This window comes from Mytilus edulis, chromosome 5, assembly GCF_963676685.1.
Source record: "Mytilus edulis chromosome 5, xbMytEdul2.2, whole genome shotgun sequence".
Taxonomy (NCBI): domain Eukaryota; kingdom Metazoa; phylum Mollusca; class Bivalvia; order Mytilida; family Mytilidae; genus Mytilus; species Mytilus edulis.
The window spans coordinates 44,399,235-44,419,928 of record NC_092348.1 but is presented as its reverse complement, the minus strand read 5'-3'; the positions used below and the strand labels follow the sequence as shown (position 1 = coordinate 44,419,928).

Below are 20,694 nucleotides of genomic sequence, written 5' to 3'. Positions count from 1 at the left end.
TATTGTTTCTTTCAAATTTAAAGTGTAATTATACCAGGACTACACTTTATATGGGATTGATTGCTGTTTGCTTACGATCAGGTGAGTGAGTATCCAGTAGCAAGTATTGCTAACCAATACAAGGATTTTTAATTTAGTAGTCAGCTTTTGTTGCTTTATATCAAGTTTACCGTTCATTACATAAATGAGGCTGTTAGTTTTTATTGTTTAAAATGTTTTACATTTGTCATATCAGGGCTTCAGTGACCAAGTGGTCTAAGTAGTTGCTCCACGAAATAACCTTAAAGTGGTATTAAAACATCAACAATCAATGACTTTTATAGCCGACTGTGGTGTCGGCTTTGCTCATTGTTGAAAGCAGTATGGTGACCTATAAATGTTAATTTCTATGTCATTTGGTCCCCTGCTTAGAGTTGTCTCATTGGCAATATAACCACATCTTCTTTTTAGCTTACAAGGCCCAAAGGGCTCCGTGTAAGCTAATGTCATCACTTTCGTCAACATAAACTATTTCAAGAATCTCCTCTGAAACATATCCGCCAAATATTTCAAATTTTAACTGAAAGTTTCCTAGGATATGTAGTTTATAAATTGTATCCGAAGTTTTGAGCCATCAACAAACATGGGGTCAAATGCAGTTTAGGCTTATATCTCAAAAACTAAAGCAATCAAAGCAAATCTGACATAGGGTAAATAGTTAAAAAAAATACCAGGCTTATAATTTAACAATGTTTAATATGACAGACGCATGTTTTATCCACATAAAACTCATCAGTAAAGCTCAGATCAAAATAGTATGTCATGTGTACTATTGTTTGTCTATTTGTCTTTTTCATTTTTAGCCATGGCGTTGTCAGTTTGTTTTAGATTTATGAGTTTGACTGTCCCTTTGGTATCTTTCGTCCCTCTTTTATAAAAGATAATAATAACCCACCAATGCAAATGAGCTATATTTAAATTATCCTGGAGTTTGGTAATATTTTTTTTTTAACTTTTTGCAATGTTTTAACATGTCAATTTCCTAGCAATGCTCTTCAAACAAAACAGATAAATTAATAATCACACATTGTTTCTTTTGTTCTTTTGAGAATATAATAATAATTACAACTATTTTATGATTTGGATTAACAAAAAATATTTAAAGGCATTCATCGCAAAAAAAATATGAAAAATTCCCAAAACCACAGTTACAAGTAAAATTGTCAAATGTTTAGGTTAAACTTTATTGATAACACAAGAAAAATGATAATAGCGAAAGTATTGACATAGCAAAATACATTGATTTAACTGTTTAATACACTCTGTGAATTTATATATTGTTAATTTTGAAATAACACTTGTTTATCCATGAGCAAAAATATAAGATAATAAAACACGAATTCAAAGCATCTGCAGACTATTTTATTATTTTAGAAAATGCTGCACGTAAATGGTACTTTTATGAGTTTAAAATACCAATATCAAGTTAATGCATTTTTTAGGGTTAAAAACAGCAAAAGTAACGTACATTAAAAACCACAAAACCAGCTTTTAAGGGCATACGATACAGTTACAGGGGAGGTAATGACGTTGCTAACGTAAAATGTTATTTTCGCGACGTCAAACTGTGACATATCGGGAAAAGATGCATTTTTCGACTGATTTTTATCATTCAAACTGATTTAATTTGAAAACGAGTGCACGGACCCCTATTTTTTAAAACGACATTTTGTTTCATTTTGCAGGGAGATTATGTGGGACAAATTTTATAAAACTGTAAATAGTGCCTTTTTTTTATATTTGATAAATATACAGCAAAAAATTACGTTTTTTTCTCAATTCATGACCATTTGATAAACATGAGTTATTTCTGAATAAAAAAATGCATAAATTTTTAGGACACTTATAAAATACAGAAATTATAAATTATTCAACAAGAAACAATTTGTGTTTATCTTTTAAAACAAAAAAGTTATGCCTTTCTTTCGAAAAGAAAAATACGGCCACAAATCCGAATTTTGAGCAAATATACAAAATTTCGACCTCACTTAACTCAAAAAGTAGCACATGAAAGTATATTTTTTATTACATATTTGACTTGATCAGACAAAAAAATAGCCTATATGGAAATTTTACAAACTGTAAATACGGGATCAAAACTATCGTATGCCCTTAAATACAAAACGATAAAGGAAAACTCGAACTTTAAAACTTTAACAAATATGAATCAAATGTTATATACAATATTAAAATCAATTTGATGGATGGTTGACTGTGTTATGTCCTGTCTTTTGTCTTTTTGTTTTTAAAATAATGACAGAAAGACATTCATTGCAAATTAATTGTTGACGTTTACTAATTTCTAGATGTAGCAAAGAAAAGGTTAACCACAATTTGAGGGACAATGATAACAAACAATATCGCCCCACCAAGTAGATACATAGGAGGTTTGAAAATGTCATCTTTGAGCTCACATAATTCACCAAGACCATCAATGGTAGCATCATGTTTTGACTTGATAAAGTCGTAATTTGCACATATTGTATTAACCTTTTCATCTGTAATTATTGGCTTGATACCAAAATGCAAAACCACAGCCACCAACAGGACCTGTATCATAATCAGGATTAATAATTTTGAAAAATTGATACACGAAGATGATTTTGGTGGAAGTGGATCTGGCGTTGGACCTTCTTTTGATTCGCTAGACTCCCCTTTGGTTTGATCTGAGTAATCTGGACGTCCTCCAGGATTGTCAACTTTTACCATACTGCTAAAAACCTTCAAACATAAAAGAAAGTTTAAATCCGACAGAAATTTTAAATTGAAGAGATTTGATGTCTAAACAATGACATGAATATATCATTGTAAAGGCTCACAATTATCTTCTTTTGGTGCAAACAAGTCAAATCAGCTGTACTTAAACTAAACAATTGTAAATTTTAAGCGATTTCCGTTGGTTTTTTTTTATATTTATTTCGATATTTTCTCTTTTTCTCTTATCTCTTATTGGTTCAACAGGAAAAAAGTACCTTAACAAAAATGCATGCTTCTTTCGAAGGCAGATTTTGAGCTTAAATGAACGGTGACCTCATTTTGAATTCTATTTTCTATTAAGTATATGATAAAGTTCATTTATAGAATTTTTTTTTAGAGAAATCCTATATATGAAAAACAAATGGATTTATACCCTCGAGCCCCCTTAAAGCAAAATGTTTAAGATATATTTTTTTTCTCAGTATTTTTAAGATAGATGAAAAACGTGTTTTTAATATAACATTTGAGACAGTCTGGAATCATATTTGTTTTACACGATAAATTAAAAACATTTCATTGAGTTTTGTGAATCTTGGACAGCGACTATAAGATTAAGAAATATCATTTATAAAAAAGTTAGATTTTTTCACTATTTTGTATTTTCTTGATAAATGATTCATTTTTGTAAGTCAATAGTTCCCTTTTACAGTGACAGCAGCAGCAATCGTAGGCAAGACGTATAGTTTTTAGAAAATCTTATCTCTTTAGTTTTAATAGTTTTTTGCTTTTCATTTAAATTTGTGTCATTATCACTTTTTTGTATGTTCCATACGTTATTGGACTATCAGTCCCCGAGGGTATCATCAGCTCAGTAGTTAGTGCTTCGGTACTGACATGATTTAACAAACTTTACTAAAATTGTCTGTTTATAAATTTTAAAATTATTATGAAACTAAGGTTTCAACTCTCTCAGGCAAAGTTGGCTTTAGATGAATTTGGCTATTTATTTTTTGACATAAACCTCTTCAACGATTTTTGGTACTTATACATCTTCGGATTTCAAATGTTTGGCTTTGAGCGTTCCTGATGAAGGTAAATCCAGAAAAGCGCTTCGGACGCAATAAATTATAAAACGTGTTGTTTTCCATTTTTTATTGATGGTTTTCAGTGCGTTTCGAATGATGAGTTTGACTATCCATTTGGTTCCTTCCACTTCTCTTTTAATGACTGATGAAATAATATTTTGCTTTCTGCTTAACTTATGGTATTTGTCAAAAGATTATTCTCCTAAATTTGAAACGTTGTTATATCATTTCAATGTTAAATATGTATATATAAATGAATAGTAATCTACCTGAGTCATCAGCTTTAGAATTGCAATGTCTATCTTCGGTATGAGAGAAAACATATAATTTGACTTTTCATCTATATCTTCACAGTAATTTGTTATTCGTGTAAAGCTTGGTAGTGGAATGCCAAGGTGTTCTCTAAATTTCCGTTCTCTTTCCTTTACTTCGTCATTTTCCTTTGCATCAAATTTATCAGCCTTTGTCATTACACCAAATACTGGAATTCCTAAATATGAATATTAGTAGTCTAGAATTATGAGCTCATATATGTAAAAAACAGCTCAGGAAAAAAAAAACATAAGTTTAATCATTGGTTACCGCTGCTAGAGATCCAAAGGTTTTTCTATAAAGCTCCATTAAACTAGAAAAAAAATTAGAAAGATTTCATTAAAATAGAGAACCAATGGATACTGGATGCAAAAAAGGTGGTCGGTTAATGCCATGTCGCGTTTTCGCGTTTTCGCCCTTCATATTGTATAGGACAAAAAACAGTAAAGGCAAAATTGCGAAGTCGAACATGTCGAACATGTCGAAAATGCGAAACACTAAGTCGAAAACGCAAAAACCCGAAACATATTTTGTTTTCCGATTTCGCGTTTTCGCGTTTTGCTTGTTCACAAATGTCCAATAATAGTAAAATTAGTCAATCAGTACTGTTAAAAAATGTCAAACAAAATGACAATATAGGAGAGTCAGCTGCATATCCTATAAACATTATAACCACAATTGACACCTCTCACACATACATTCTTAGAGAAGCTTTTTTTCGCAAGTTTTCATTGTGTTATGATAGTACAATCGTCAAAGTTCATTACTTTCCCTACACATTGTGAAATAAAAATGATAGATATTGGATCAGTTATTATCCAAACCATAAATGTTTAATTAGAATATATTACGATGGACTATTGCTTCATTTGCTTCTGCTATCTATGTTAAAACTGAATGCTGTATAATTTTCTGACAACATAGTACTATTAGAAACAAAATACAAAATCAAATGTTCATTTGTTTATTACATGCACTGTAATTTCAGCTAGTGATATGTTCAGCATTGATTATTTATTAAATTGTATTGCTTTAAATTTAACAGCAAGGCAAATCATCTAAATAAGACGCATTAAGGTTAAACAAGTAGGAGATACTTTGGTAGATATCTTATAAACTATATAAGATATATTATATATATTGGAAGATATCTTATAAACTATATAAGATATATTATATATATTGGAAGATATCTTATAAACTATATAAGATATATTATAAACTATATATTAAGATATATTATAAACTATATATTAAGATATATTATATATAGAATTAAAAACCAATTGTTCAGAGAACAATTGAAGGTCTTTCCATATCAAAGAAATTTTGATAAGAAGATAGTTGTTCATACTGATACGATAAATAATGGTTTAATCATATTTTTAAGTGATATAAAGGAGACAATATGCTACTTCCGGTGAAATGAATGTCACTTCCGGTCTAATATGATAGCTTCTTTCACACTGATTCCAAAAATATATAGTTTCTATATACTTTTGTATTAAAAATGGGAGATACATGGTCACTTCCGGTTTGTTGGAAGTCATTTTTAGTCTTCAGTAATAAGTTTATGTATCTATATGACAAAATATATGGATTCTGAGTACTTTTATACGAAAAAATTGCAAAAAAGGTTACTTCCGGTTTTCTCAAGGTCACTTCCGGTAGTCATTTTTCAAGGTCATTTGTCATCCAACCTTTTGCACAAGGTCAAATGCCATTAAAATGGACTTAGTTGAAGTTATAATCAAATAACCTCATATCAAGACATTTCAGGGGCACTAACTCCTATTAGATGCTATTTAATTGTATCAGACCAAATGTAACATATCTTCATAACTATATAGCAATCATTTTGCACTTGTTCTTTAATATGTACCTTTTCAAGGGTTGGAGAAAATGCAAACACATGGAAAATTCCGAATTTAGAACTTGACCTTGACCTTTGACCTTGACCCCATTTTCTAATAAAGGGCCTAGGGATCTCAAATAAATACATTCCAGGGTTATACGGTTGACGGTTTATTAGTTAATAACACATATTGAGAAAATAATTTTGTAAAGGTAGATAACTCCTATAAAATTTCATCGAATCGCTTCGATCCAAATAAGCCAAATTTTCCTTAGGATGTAACGAACAATTTGTAAAAAGAATTTTGTCGCTATCTTTTTTTGTTACGAAGGAGATGCACTCTGATGATAAACAGTGAATAGGGAGATAACTCTTACAAAGAAAAGTGTTCGGCTTAGCAGGGTTAAATGTAAAAGCGCATAAACTGTACGATACAATATGAAAAATATCTAAGCGACATATTGTGAAACAAACATTTGTCGCAATATCAAAATTAGGCGGAAGAAAAAAAAAAAAAAAAAATAATAATAATCAGAAGAAATACAATAGGTCTTTCCACAGAAAGGTGGAAAGACCTAATAATACATGGAAAAATCTGTATCGCATGCTGTATCACCACGAGAAACCAATATCAGTCCCGCAGCTGAAGGTCCCGAGGGCTGATATTGGTCGAGTGGTGATACAGCATGCGATACGGATTTTGCCATGTATTATTCTGTTTATCATATATTTTAATATAATCAGATTTATGGGATATCCATTTTTTGTTTTAAATCGTCTGAAATTATAAGCTAGCAAATACCCATTGGATGTCTTCTCTATGGCACATTCCCTATCACCATTCTCAATTCTATTATGATTTTCCTGTATTTTCCAGCTGACTTGTTTTTTTATAGACATCCTTTTTTGCTTAATATCCACATCGTAATACCCCCTATAATCTTATTACATTCTCAATATATGTTAAAGACCATGTATTAAAATGCATCCACTAACGATACTGTCCTATTATTTCAACTAAAATAAACATTTATCAAATAAATATAAGATGTAGAAATGTTTAAAGTTTTATTGTTTATTTGGCGATGATATCATTCATGATCATTTTAATTAGCTAAAGAGATGAACAGCAAGACAAATATTTCTTGAAAAATATGCTATCTACATGTATTCTAACCAAAATTTAAACCGTAAAGATTAGCATTTGTGTTCAATCTATCGGGTAATGAAAACAAACTTCAAGAAAATTAATTATGACCAAATAAACAATAAAACTGCATATATTTCTACATCTTATTGTGTCTTTTTTTTATATATAAAAATCGCTCGTAAAGTTACTGGGTAATAACTTTTGGAAAAAAATATCGATTTTAGTTGAAATGATAGGACACATTTTTTTTTAGTGGGAACTCATTTTTTTCCTTTGTCAGGAAATACAGCAACTGAACGTCATAGGTCAAACGTCATTCCAGGTATGCGATACGGGTTTTGCTATGCAATACGGGGTATGCGATACGGGTTTAGTCATGCGATACGGGGTATGCGATACAGGGTAGGTGATACAGACTGGAAAAAGAACCTTTATTTAGATATTCAAAATTGCTGTATTTTGTACTAAACATATGATAAAAACTATATAAGATATCTTACAAACTAAATAAGATACCTTATAAAATATATGAGATATCATATGAAATATATGTAATCTGATATAAAGTAATATAAGATAAAAAAAAAATATTTATAAGAATATATATATATCATAAACTTTATAAGTAATCTTAGATTGTTTATAAGATTTCATATATATCATATAAGATACAAATGTATTTTATATATTATATGAGATATTTTACATTATCACACATTTTGTACTGATATGTACGTTTTTGCATGGCCAATAATAGCCGGAAGTCAAGGTTGGTTATCAGCCCTCGTGGCCATTATCGATATCAGCCCACGAAATCCATATCGAGCCCCCGAGTTTAACTTTTGGTAACCTGTCAATCAAAAACTGTTTGTAAACAAGTTGTCATCCGAAGCAGCTAGACGATCAGGAGGGGTTTCTCACAGATCAAATGACGATGCAAGTAAATTCATACAAAAAAATGAAAAATGAGAACACAATGAAAAGAAATTTAGAAAGTTACGAATCTGCTCAAGTAGAAAAATGTAAAAACAAACAGTGGAAATCACAAAAGTTTCCGTAAAATTTTGATGTCATAAAGAATTTAGAATATATTTGACGCCAGAATGGAAAAGTGATTGTTGTATGACATCGAAAGTTCAAGAGGAACATATTTCCAAATCATAGTAGCGATATGGTGTATTCCTCCTCAGCATTAATTTGAAATGTAACACTTTAAGTCGTTTATTATTTACAATTCTGAGAATTAATATATTTATTGTTAATTATTTGTTAAACTTTTCACAAAACTTTGTTTAATTACTGTGATACGAACTTTGTTAACTCACTGTGATACATTTTTTTTCTTCGTTAAATATTTGTTTTGAATTTTTGTTGAAAATATCAAACATAATTTGGTATATATGCTATCTTTTTTCTCTTGCTTGAAAACATGTGATAAATAGATTATAACATGTCATTTTCCATATGGTCCGTGGTATCAGCCCACGACCCATATCAAGCCCTCTGGCTTGATACGGGAGTCTAGGGCTGATACCAGGGCCAATATGGAAAATGCCATGTAATAATCTATATTATCACATATTTTGTACTGATATTGACGTTTTTGCATGGCCAATAATAGCCGGAAGTCAAGGTTGGTTATCAGCCCTCGGGGCCGATATCGATATCAGCCCTCGAAATCCATATCAAGCCCCCGAGTTTAACTTCCGGTAAACTGTCAATCAAAGACTATTTGTAAACAAGTTGAACACAATGAAAAGAAATTTAGAAAGTTACGAATCTGCTGTAGAAGAAAAAAGTAGAAATCAACAGTGAAAATCACAAAAGTTCCCGTAAAATTTTGACGTCATAAAGAATTTATAAAATATATGACGCCACACTGGAATGAGTAGCGATATAGGATTCTTCTTAAGCATTTTTAACATTTGTAATGTAACATTTTAAAGTCGTTTAATATTTGCAATTCTTAGAATTAATATATTTATTGTTAATCATTTCTGAAACTTTTCACAAAACGTTGTTTACCTACTGTGATACGAACTTTTTTAAACTCACAGTGATACATTTTTTATTTTATTTTCGTTAAATATCTTTTTGATTTTTGATGAAATATCAAACATAATTTGGTGTAAGCTATTTGTTTTCTCTTGCTTAAAAATATGTGATAAATAGATTATTACATGTCATTTTTCATATGGTCCCTGGTATCAGCCCACGACCCATATCAAGCCCTCGGGCTAAAGCCCTCTGGCTTGATATGGGAGTCTAGGGCTGATACCAGGGCAATATGAAAAATGCCATGTAATAATCTATAAATAATAGCATGACGTCAGAATAAATAGAAAAAAGCCTGCCATACTAATAAGTCATAATGTTGTGATAAATATATCCTATATAAGACAGTTAAAGATATATATTTAGGATATAGAGGAATTAAAAAAGTTGGAACTTGAAACATATCGCACACTATGGTATGCCCGTATGCAGCTTGTTGTCATATATAAAGAAATTATGACTTGTAGTTCTACAGAAAAATGTGACACAATAAATTTGACAGACATTTACAGGACAATACGTTGTAAGCAACCAGGAACAATGAATTCGAAGGATCTGAAAACATTATGATCACTATAATATTATCATATGCTAATTGGTGTCATGCATGTATACATTGTATTAAGAATATAATAATTGGAAAAATATGACAGTAATGTGTTATTGACGAACGGAAGAACACCTGAAATCGGGTGGTATAAAAACAAATAATATAAGCCAAAATAATATCCACTACCACTCTAGAGGCTATTTGGAAAAGCAAATATTCCCTTGTTGTCTTTTTAGAATGTTATATTTATATCAAATTATGTGGTACTTCTATGACGTTTAAAAAGGAATATTCCGTTAAAAAAAGGATTACATTGTAAATGCTATCAAAAAATTAAAACCACAACAATATCGTACTCCGAGGAAAATTCGAAACGAACAGTCCCTTATCAAATGTCAAAATCAAAAGCTCAAACACATCAAACGAATTGATAGCAACTGTCATATTCCTGACTTGGAACAGGCATTTTATTACGTCAACAATGGTGGAATAAACCTGGTCTCAATTCGATTGATGTGTTTGAGCTTTTGATATTGCCATTTAATTGATTTTCCTTTTTTGAATTTTCCTCGGAGTTCAGTAATTCTTTGATTTTCATTTTTCGCATAAAATTCCATTATATTGACAACGATGTGTGAACAAAACAAACAGACATAATAGGTTAAATTGTCAAAATAAGCATGATAAGGGTACAAAAGTCAACATTGTGTTATAATCTGAATCACTTGTAAAACAAACAAATATGTCAAAAGGAAAAGTAAAAGGACTCTGAAAATACATAGGTCGGAATGGAAACCAACAAAAGGATAGTTAAATTCTAACTCAAAATGTAAAGTTACAATACATGATATACCACGTTTTAGGGTAAATCAATCTTACATACACCAGTATCAACAGTTTCTGAAAACTCACCTCTGATATCGTTCGCAGCCTTACTCACACATTCCATCAGATGTATCGGGAGAGGAGCCTTAGGATCTAATGAACAAACAAATATAATTCGATCCACTACAAGATATTCATTACGTGTGTAATATTTTCTCTTTGCTCCATTTGTGCCATCATTACTGAGGCAATCTAAAACATCTTTAATTTTTTCATATTCAGTTAATCTTCCATAGAAAACCATATTGAGTAGTTCCTTGTTGACAGGGGTGTTTGAATCCTCAAAACCACTCATGTCAATAAATGTTGGCATCAAAATTTCATCTTCTTCATTGTTTTGACCTTTTCTTGTGTAGTACCTTTCTTTCTTGAAACTGAAATTATACATTGGTTGCCCATTTACTTACACCTCATTAGTTCTGTAAATAACAAAATGTAGCTAAATGACTTTTATATGCGTTTCTCTCATCTTGTTGATAGTCATCTGATTTAAAATAATCATGTAAAATAAAATTTGATACTTTAATTTTATTATTTTTAATATGATATGGATGTGAAAATTTAAACATCAAGTTACAAAATAAATCGTGTATTGATTTTTTGTTACTAATATTTGTTTGTGAACGCAAATATGAAAAGCTAAATAATCTTGATGGTAACAGAACCTCAGAAACATTGATATATAACCTAGACGTAGGTACTACTTTTTGGTTATAGTTCATTTGAACACGGTCTGTTGTCTTAAGGTAGCACAATACAAAGATTTTATAACTCCAACTCCCAAGTTTTAAAATGTTGTAACTTTCTTAATAATGCTTGAAAATTTATAAAAGTGGTAGTTTTGGATAGCTAACAGATTACTCTTTCAAATTAATGCAATGTTAGCATTATGCAAAAATTATGTAACCAATTATAATGTTAACTGTGTCTAAAATATTTTTCACCAAATTTCCACTTTCAAATGAAATTAGCTTCTGCATAGGTATCCCTAGAGGGTTGATTTTATTATATGTTGTTCCTATGGCCATTATCTACAAAAGAGTGTCTCAGATTTCAGATAGAATGTATAAAACAAATTTTACATCTAATCAAACGTTATCTTCTTTTATGTGGTTAGGATGTTTACACTAATTAGAGATTTATGAGAGAATGGAATACCATAAGAACAATTTGAGACACCCTTTTGAAGCCCATGATGTGTTAATAGAGATTTAGTTAAAATTTTCTGTATAGTTAAAGAAATGATAGAGCTAAATTCATTCAAATGAACTGACCCAGATTTTGCCCCTTATTACATAATGATTGCATAATAAAAATGTTGCAACCATTTAAAAAAGATTAATCTTTATCTTTCTATATATGCCTCTTTTATTATTTTCTATGCATTCATAAGAAAGTTACAGCATTTTAAAGGTTAGTGATTGGAAGTAAAAAAATCTTTGTATTGTGCTACCTTAAAGCTAAACAAGATGAAGATTGTTGGTCATACACAACTGTTAGTTTATAACCGAAGAACAACATGTGACTTCTAACACCCGATTTGTACAAACTAAATTCAGTTGTACAGTCATAAGGTTTATGATATCCAGACAATCGTTGAAATAAAAATAAATGATTCCTCACGAAATTAATTGCAATTTACTCTTAAACTTCTAATTTCAAATTGAACGTTCCAGTGTGGTACACAAACCAACTAGTGATCAATTGTGTATATTTTACTATTAGATATCCACGATAAATGTTTACAATTGAGTCGAAAGTCTAACATTTGGATATCTAACTAAAGGATCATCTCGAAATTTTGAATTAAATGAACGATTTACACGGCACATCAATACCTCTATTACATATGAATTGTTGGCTTTTGAGAGTTGTTACAATAGAAGTAGTACTTTTTCCCCTTAAAATACTGGTTTACAGGTCAGTGAAACATGTTTTTTAAATTTTAAATCTAAGCCGTTGCACTACAAGGGCATGCTAGAATTGAAATACTTGACTCTTCCTTTATAAATTTCCATTTTTCTTTAAATCCTCGGAATTTATGTTTTGTTTATGTGTGGTGTGTATTTTGTTTTCATAGTTATCCAATCTTGGTCTTATTTTTTACGTCGTGTCTATGTGGATCAGATAATTCCATCTTATCTGTTTCGCTAAATCGTCATGTGTATTTAACTTGAGATATCAACGTGATAATCAAACCTAAATGGCGACTACAAATAAAAGACGAAAAAGCATTAAAAACTAACGTCTGAGCAACACGAATCCCAATATAAAGCAGGAGAGCCTGGTTGCAGGGTCTTCGAAATATTGTAGAAGAGGTCTGCGTCTTGTCTCTCTGCTATATGAGGAGCATTAAAAATTAATGTTATTCTGAGTAACGATATTCGTTACATACTCGTCACATGACACTGGACACTTAAATCATAAATGTATATATATAGTGGTCATTATGCATAAAATTGAGAATGGAAATTGGGAATGTGCCAAAGAGACAACAACCCGACCATAGAAAAAAAAACAACAGCAGAAGGTCACCAACAGGTCTTCAATGTAGCGAGAAATTCCCGCACCCGGAGGCGTCCTTCAGCTGGCCCCTAAACAAATATATACTAGTTCAGTGATAATGAACGCCATACTAATTTCCAAATTGTACACAAGAAACTAAAAATAAAATAATACAAGACTAACAAAGGCCAGAGGCTCCTGACTTGGGACAGGCGCACAAATGCGGCGGGGTTAAACATGTTTGTGAGATCTAAACCCTCCCCCTATACCTCTAGCCAATGTAGAAAAGTAAACGCATAACAATACGCACATTAAAATTCAGTTCAAGAGAAGTCCGAGTCTGATGTCAGAAGATGTAACCAAAGAAAATAAACAAAATGACAATAATACATAAATAACTACAGACTACTAGCAGTTAACTGACATGCCAGCTCCAGACTTCAATTAAACTGACTGAAAGATTATGATTTCATCATATGAACATCAGGAACAATCCTTCCCGTTAGGGGTTTAGTATCATACCATCATAACATATATGAGAAGAACATAACCCGTGTCATGCCAACAACTGGTTTTTTAATAAATGTGTTTAGTTCCGATGCAAAGACCATATAAGGGAATCAATATTAACGCCAAAATATGCAATCTTTAATGACCTGACACATGTGACAATAGTATCGGAAATATATCCCTTCTTAATAAGTCTATTCAAAGGTTTTGTTAGTTTTTGAGGTGAATACTGACACCTTTGTGCTTTATAAAGAATATTTCCATTGTCAATTGAACATTATACTAGTTATGGTCTAGAGACATTTTTTTTTTAAACGTCACAACTCCACGCTCTACATACCTGACGAGACGCTGTGTAACTTGTATGTCATTTGTACCGAAGGATCCATAATTAGCCACCCGATTCCAGCTTTCATCACTAAAACTAGCAAATATTGTGTTTAGAAGAGATGATTTTCCACATCCAGGTGGTCCAATTATAGCGATATTCAGAGGACGTTTGCCCGAAGATATTGTTCCTACTGTGTTTTGGCATTTTTTTATTAACAGCTGTTTAGCAGCCCAGCCCTTTTTCTTTGTATTATCTACTCCCAGTTGATTATCCATCTCTAAATCACTAAGATCTGAATCTTCTGCCTTTTGAGGTGTTTCCCTATCTAGTGCAGACATCTGAAAAAAAAGAGAAGATAGGCATCCGAAAATTATAAGACTATTGCCAACATGTTAAACGACGAACGGACAAATAGAAAATGTTTGCTTTACTTCTCATCATCCAACATAATATTTAGAATAGTAGGCATATTAATTATCCGTGATATAAAAAAAAGATGAATGTTCTATAAAAATAGAGTAGTCTAACACAACATACATTTAATGACACTCCCTTCAAGGACTTTAAATTGAAAATGGAAATGGGGAATTAATTAATTAATTAGCACATTAAGATATTGGTTATATTGGGCTAAATTGGCTATACATTTTTAAAAAGAGGGACGAAATAAACCAGAGGGACATTCAAACTCTTAAATCGAAAATAAACAAACAACGCCTGGCTAAAAATGAAAAAGATAAACTTTATCATATACTTAATAGGAAAATAAAATTAAAAAATGGTGTCACCGTTCATTTAAGCTCGCATTCTGCATTCGACAGAAGCATGCATTTTAGTTAAGGTACTTGCTTTCTGTTGAACTAATAGGAGAAATATAGGTAATATCAAAATTAAAAGTAGTCATATACGTTCGTAGACAATTCCTACGGTTAGGAAATGGTCTGGAGATGTCAGCCACAGTTAAGTGCGTCCCGTAACATTCGGGGAAAGTCAGCCCATTTTGTCCATTCTGATTTCAATCATGACTATGTCGTAACTGATTCTGATGAATCGGATTAAAATCGTAACAATGTTCTGTGTTTTTTTGACGTTGTCTGCTGGAAAAATAGGATTGAAAGATACATTTAGATACCAGAGGGACAGTCAAATTTATAGATTGAAAATAAACCGGAAAAATATGTCAGTGTTTTTTTGCCAATTGAGTCCAGATTGCATTCAGATCTTGCCGAATACCGAAACCGTTCCGAAATAATCCAGTTATTAATAATAAATTCGGCAATGATACCCACGGCAGAGTCCCGACAATTACAGAACACAATACGACAATGTCCAGACGAAGCCTTGTTCTATAAGGAACAGCAAACTTCGATAGGATTGCGTTCTGACAGTATCGGATCATCCCAAATATGGCGACAGTTTTCTAATGCGGGGTTCACACATAGCCGATTATTGCTCCCGTTTGAGATCAGACAGCGATCTTAAGACACGAAAAGTGAAAAAAGTCAGATTACTATCTTCAATTATCTAGAATGTCCTATCATTGTCTGAACGCAGTCGTTTGAGTTCGTAACAGATTCCTACGGGTCGGGAATGGTCCGGATAGTTCGGTGAAGCACCCCCCCCCCCCCCCCCCCCCCCCAGTTAGCTGCGTCCCGTTAAAATTCAGGGAAACTCGAATTACAAGCGTGACTTTGTCGTGACAGATTCTGATGTATCGGATCAAAATTCTCAAAATGTTCAGTGTTGTTTGGACGGTGTCCGGTGGAAGGGGAATGATCTGGAGAAACTTTAGATTGCAGTTTTTCTGCCGATTGAGTCCAGATAGCATCCAGATCTTGTCGATTGCTAACTGTCTTTGCCGAAACCGTGCCAGAGCAGTCCCGATAGCAATGATACCCACGTCAGAGTGCCGACAATTACAAAATACAATACGACTGAGACCCGATAAAGCCGTTTGCAATACGGTAGAGCGGACCATGATAGGATTATGTTCCGACATTAAATGATCATCCCGAGTATGCCGACAGTTTTTGAACGGATAACTTCCGTCAGCATCAGTTCACTGGCTGGTCACTGTCTGATCTCTGTCGGATTACATTCGGTAGAATCGGGACACAGTCATTACAGACCCGGTTGAATGTTACCATGCAAAAGATACAAATTGGATAAGAAGCGGATTGCGAACGGAATTATCTGGATTAATTCGCTCGGAAACGGTTGAATGTCGACGCTTCCTGAAAAATATCTGATTGTTTTCGTGATTATTTTTTTATTTTTACATATTTTAATTAAAGTTTGAGTTTCCAACAACGATTCACAGAATCTTGATCAGACTTTTGACAAATTTTAATCGGGAATTGTCCTGTCAAGGACGGCAGTAAAAATCGTGAATGTGTGACCCCAGCTTAAAGGATATTTTCCGTCAGCGACGTTTCACTAGCTGGTCACTGTCTGATGTCTGTCGGATGACATTCAGTTAAATTGGGACGATGTAGAGACAAATATGGTCGTTTTGTAACATGGGAAAGATATAAATTGGAATATGATCGGATTGGGAACGGGATAAGAGGGATAAATTCGGTTGGAAACTACTGAATACGGACGCTTCCTGAGAAATAGCTGATTGTTTACGTGAATAAAAAAAAATCATTTTTAATTAAATTTTGAATTTCCAGCCACGATTCACAGGAAATTAATAAGACTTTTCAAAAATATTTATCGGGAATGATCATGTAAAGGACGGAAAAATATTCGTGAATGTGTGACCCCAGCATCAAACACTTTTTACGATCCTATACCAGATATGTCACTTTCCAATTGTTATACTTGGCCACTTTCACAACTTTTTTCGCGACATGTTTACAGAAAAACTGTCGAATTTTATATACTTTTAAATATAAGATGACATACGTGATTGGCATTTTATTGATCACTTTGTCTAGCTCAAATGCAGAATTTCAATACTGGTATTTATGATAAGTTTATTTACAACCACTGGGTCGATGCCACTACTGGTGAAGTATTTATTCCATGAGGATACCACCAGCCCAGCATTCAGCACTTCAGCCTGTGCTTACAGAAGTTGTCATTGATATCATCATAATTATAAAATAACTGTTATCAAATTCAAAGTTTTTGAAATACTAAGACTTTTCTACCCCAGGAATAGATTACCTTAGCTGGCTTTAGTAAAAATATATGAAATTTTGTGTCATCAATGCTCTTTAACTTCGAGTTTTATTTAACTTCATTGATTTAAGCGTCACTGCTGAGTCTTTTAATTTATAGAAGAAACGTTCGCCTGCCTCAAATGCAGAATTTTAATCCTGGTATCTATGATGAGTTTATATAAACAATTTTTGTCCCAAATGAAAAAAAATATCAGTTGCCCATCTATTATACAGTAGTTACAAATTATTAACTAATCCAACAAGCTGTTATAAAGCCTACTGACGATTTTGGCGAGGCAAAGTTATTTGTAGATCTTTTCTTTTTGATTTCTTGTTATCTTATAATATAATTATCATGAAACCATTGGTAAAATACGTTTTTAAGGGCAATAACTCCTACAAACAAATTGTCTTATGGTTTATATGAAATGGAAAAAATGAAAATATCATCACTGGTAACATTTTGCCCTTGTAAGATTTTATCAATTAATTATCGTTTTTTTAAAATAATGGACAAAACTTGCATTTTAATCTGGTGTTCTTTATCGGCCATGTCGGCTATGTTCGTGATGTTGGTTCCAAGGCAGGGTCATCACACAATTTTAAACTAAATGTCCGAATGATGATTGTAGACAAGTCTGCGTAAACGATGGCCCAGTTTCAAAGGAGGTGATCTTTTTAAAAGTTTACGAATGAAGAAAGACGACAGACAACGGACGTCAAGTGACAGAAAAAGCTGATAAGGAACATGAAGGAAGCAATATTTATAAGATATTCTACTTGTTTCCGTCAGATCTCAAAGACGCTTTTGTCCAAATCTACATTTTACGAAGGATTAAAAAAGTTAATGATGTCATTGTTTCAAATATATTTAACTACAGTCAGTAACAAAATTGTTACCACAAACTGAATTTAAATGTTCAGAAATTTAGGATCGCCCTCTCGATTCCGTGACAAATATCTACCCTAGTGGTAAGTCTTACATACTGAACTTATTTAAACCAGAACCATAAAGGACAATTAATTATTTCAATTAATTATTAAAGTGAACACTATGAAATATGCTATATTTGTTCTGTATATATAAGAACTTTAAATTTACAAAACATAAGGCGATTAAATAAAATTGGCAGTTATTATTTAGTTTAACCCAAACATGTACCTCATCTATTTAAATGCGTCGATCTAAAGAATAACGTCATTCAATCAACATAATGAGGCTTAAGTTATTTTGTCTATTCATTCACTATACTTCATTTTTCTACCTACAAAACATTACATGCTTATGTAAGATTTCCTTTATGATTGTCATAACTAGTTCCTTGATAATTGATATGATTCTGTTTGGTAAATGATCTGAATCGTTACCTTTAGGTTAATATAAACCTTTTAGGTAATAATGTCAATGCTGACACCACAAAACTTCCACTGAGTACAGACAAACCTATGCGTTGTGGAAAAGTTTGAACGTTGTTGCTGAATCGACATATTTTTTTAAGGTAAAATTAAAACCTTTTTAGGATTTTGAGTATCATGTTTTAATCCTTTAGAAGATGAAAAAATGAAAATTAAAAAAAAAACACCTGCTTTCATTTATATAGGTATATTAAAGATTTTCTTTCCATTAACAAAACAAACTTTTCTGATTGGGCCCATTAATAGTCCTGAACTAGAGATTACAGACGCAATATAAACAACTTGCGTTGCTTCATGTTTAGACATAATATATCCCTGAAATTGACCACAGCGGTCATCTCAATACCAGAGTCCATGACAAACGATATGATTTCAATTTTGAAATGATAAATTGTCCTCACCCTAGCATCAATTTACCGACTTCATCCACGTATGAAGTATACATTTCTCAACTCATACATGTACGATATTAAGAAGCTTGCAGCTGCTACTCATAATTTGTAAAAAGTCATCAGTGTATGAGCAAAAAATCAATGAGCCAGGATTTTGTGAAAGAACTTTTCCTCTATTTCTCAAAAAGTTCATTGGAGAGTACCAAGACCTAATAAGGATATATTTTAACGGTCTACTCAGATACACCATTTGAATCATCTGTCGTAGTACATATGTCTATCATCTCTTTAGTGGTCATGTCAATCAATACCAAACAATTAATACATGAGGGGATCATTTCAAATAAATTTCACAAATAATTTTATTTTGATGTATCATATAGCAACGGGGGAAAATGTTCCCCAAAATCTAAGAAAGTTTTTATTTTTTTATTTTCTGTACTCATAATACTTTTAAAGTTGAAAACTGTCTTATTTGCATAAAAGGTTATGAAATACCTTGATACTAAAGTAGAAGACACATTGATTTGCGTGTAAATTGTCTTCGTCTTCATCGAGAAAAAAAGTGCGTCATAACTCTTTAATTTCTACATAGCAGTAACATTGTCGTATACAAAAACAGTTAACTTACTATTCATAGAAAACTCTGACTTCCTCTTTTCCTTTATTTGTGTTGAGAAATTTCTGCTGACTAATAATCTGTATGTTCAACTTTCGGTATGAAGAAAAACGGGGTTTTCCGATCCACAGGGAAATCCTGATTGGACAGGAACAATCCACCCTTAAATCAATGGAAACTCATCCTTTTTGTGTTCATACAATGTATTTTATAGTATTGACCGTACGACGAAAGACCATCTATAACTCAGAATCCATATGGTATTAACAATACTGAAACACAATCATGTTGAAAGACATCACAATGTCAATAAACGATTTTCAACAAGAGGCACGACTATTATTCCATGTCGACATGTCACTTATTCGCCTTGAGACAGCCATATATCCTATATGAATACATTTTATAAATATCTTGAAGATCTTATTAAGTTTAAACGACAATCTGCTTAGGTATACCTGTGTAAGATTGTTGAAAATGTACAACTTCTATATTAAGATTTGTTTAAATATAGTTTGCAACTTTAACTATTTTGTATTTTATGCACTGTTGTTTGTCTGTTTGTCTGTTTGTCTTTTTCTTTTTTGCTTTTGCGTTGTCAGTTTATTTTCGACTTAGGAATTTGAATGTACCTTTTGTATTTTGCGCCGCTCTTAGTCGTCTTTTATAATGATATCCATGTTACTTGTGTGGACGAGGCGCGTTGTTGGCGTATTGAATTTTAAACCTGATGCCTTTTGTTATCTATTGATCATGTGTTTCTTTGTCTAATACGTTCTCCTATTTATTTGTATTGTAGTCCTGTAATATTATGTTGTCATTTCAATGTTATATTTAACATTGCCATTAAAGTGCGAGACTTGGCATGCCACAAAACCAGGTTCAACCCACCATTTCTATTTTTAAAAATGTCCTGTACCAAGTCAGGAAAATGGCCATTGTTATATTATAGTTCATTTCTGTGTGTGTAACATTTTAACGTTGAGTCGTTTGTTTTCTCTTATATTTGAGTGTGAATTCACATTACTATAAAACGCGTCACGGTACAATTCTATCCCAATTTCATGTATTTGGTTTTGATGTTATATTTGTTATTCTCATCGGATTTTGTCTAATGCTTAGT

General features: G+C 32.0%; 2 protein-coding genes across 2 annotated transcripts in view; both read right to left on the bottom strand.

Annotated features, from left to right (window-relative positions):
* LOC139523758 (uncharacterized) overlaps window positions 1-20,694 on the bottom strand; it is a 312,433-nt gene that overhangs the window by 263,105 nt on the left and 28,634 nt on the right. The gene's annotated exons all lie outside the window — the stretch shown is intronic.
* Window positions 1,383-19,724, bottom strand: LOC139523753 (uncharacterized). Its single transcript, XM_071318006.1, has 6 exons — window positions 19,584-19,724; window positions 13,984-14,312; window positions 10,656-11,002; window positions 4,091-4,311; window positions 2,150-2,760; window positions 1,383-1,527 (listed from the first exon to the last, which is right to left on the bottom strand). The coding sequence occupies exons 2-5, from the start codon at window positions 14,310-14,312 to the stop codon at window positions 2,335-2,337; spliced, it is 1,323 nt and encodes a 440-aa protein (XP_071174107.1). The 5' UTR covers window positions 19,584-19,724; the 3' UTR covers window positions 1,383-1,527; window positions 2,150-2,334.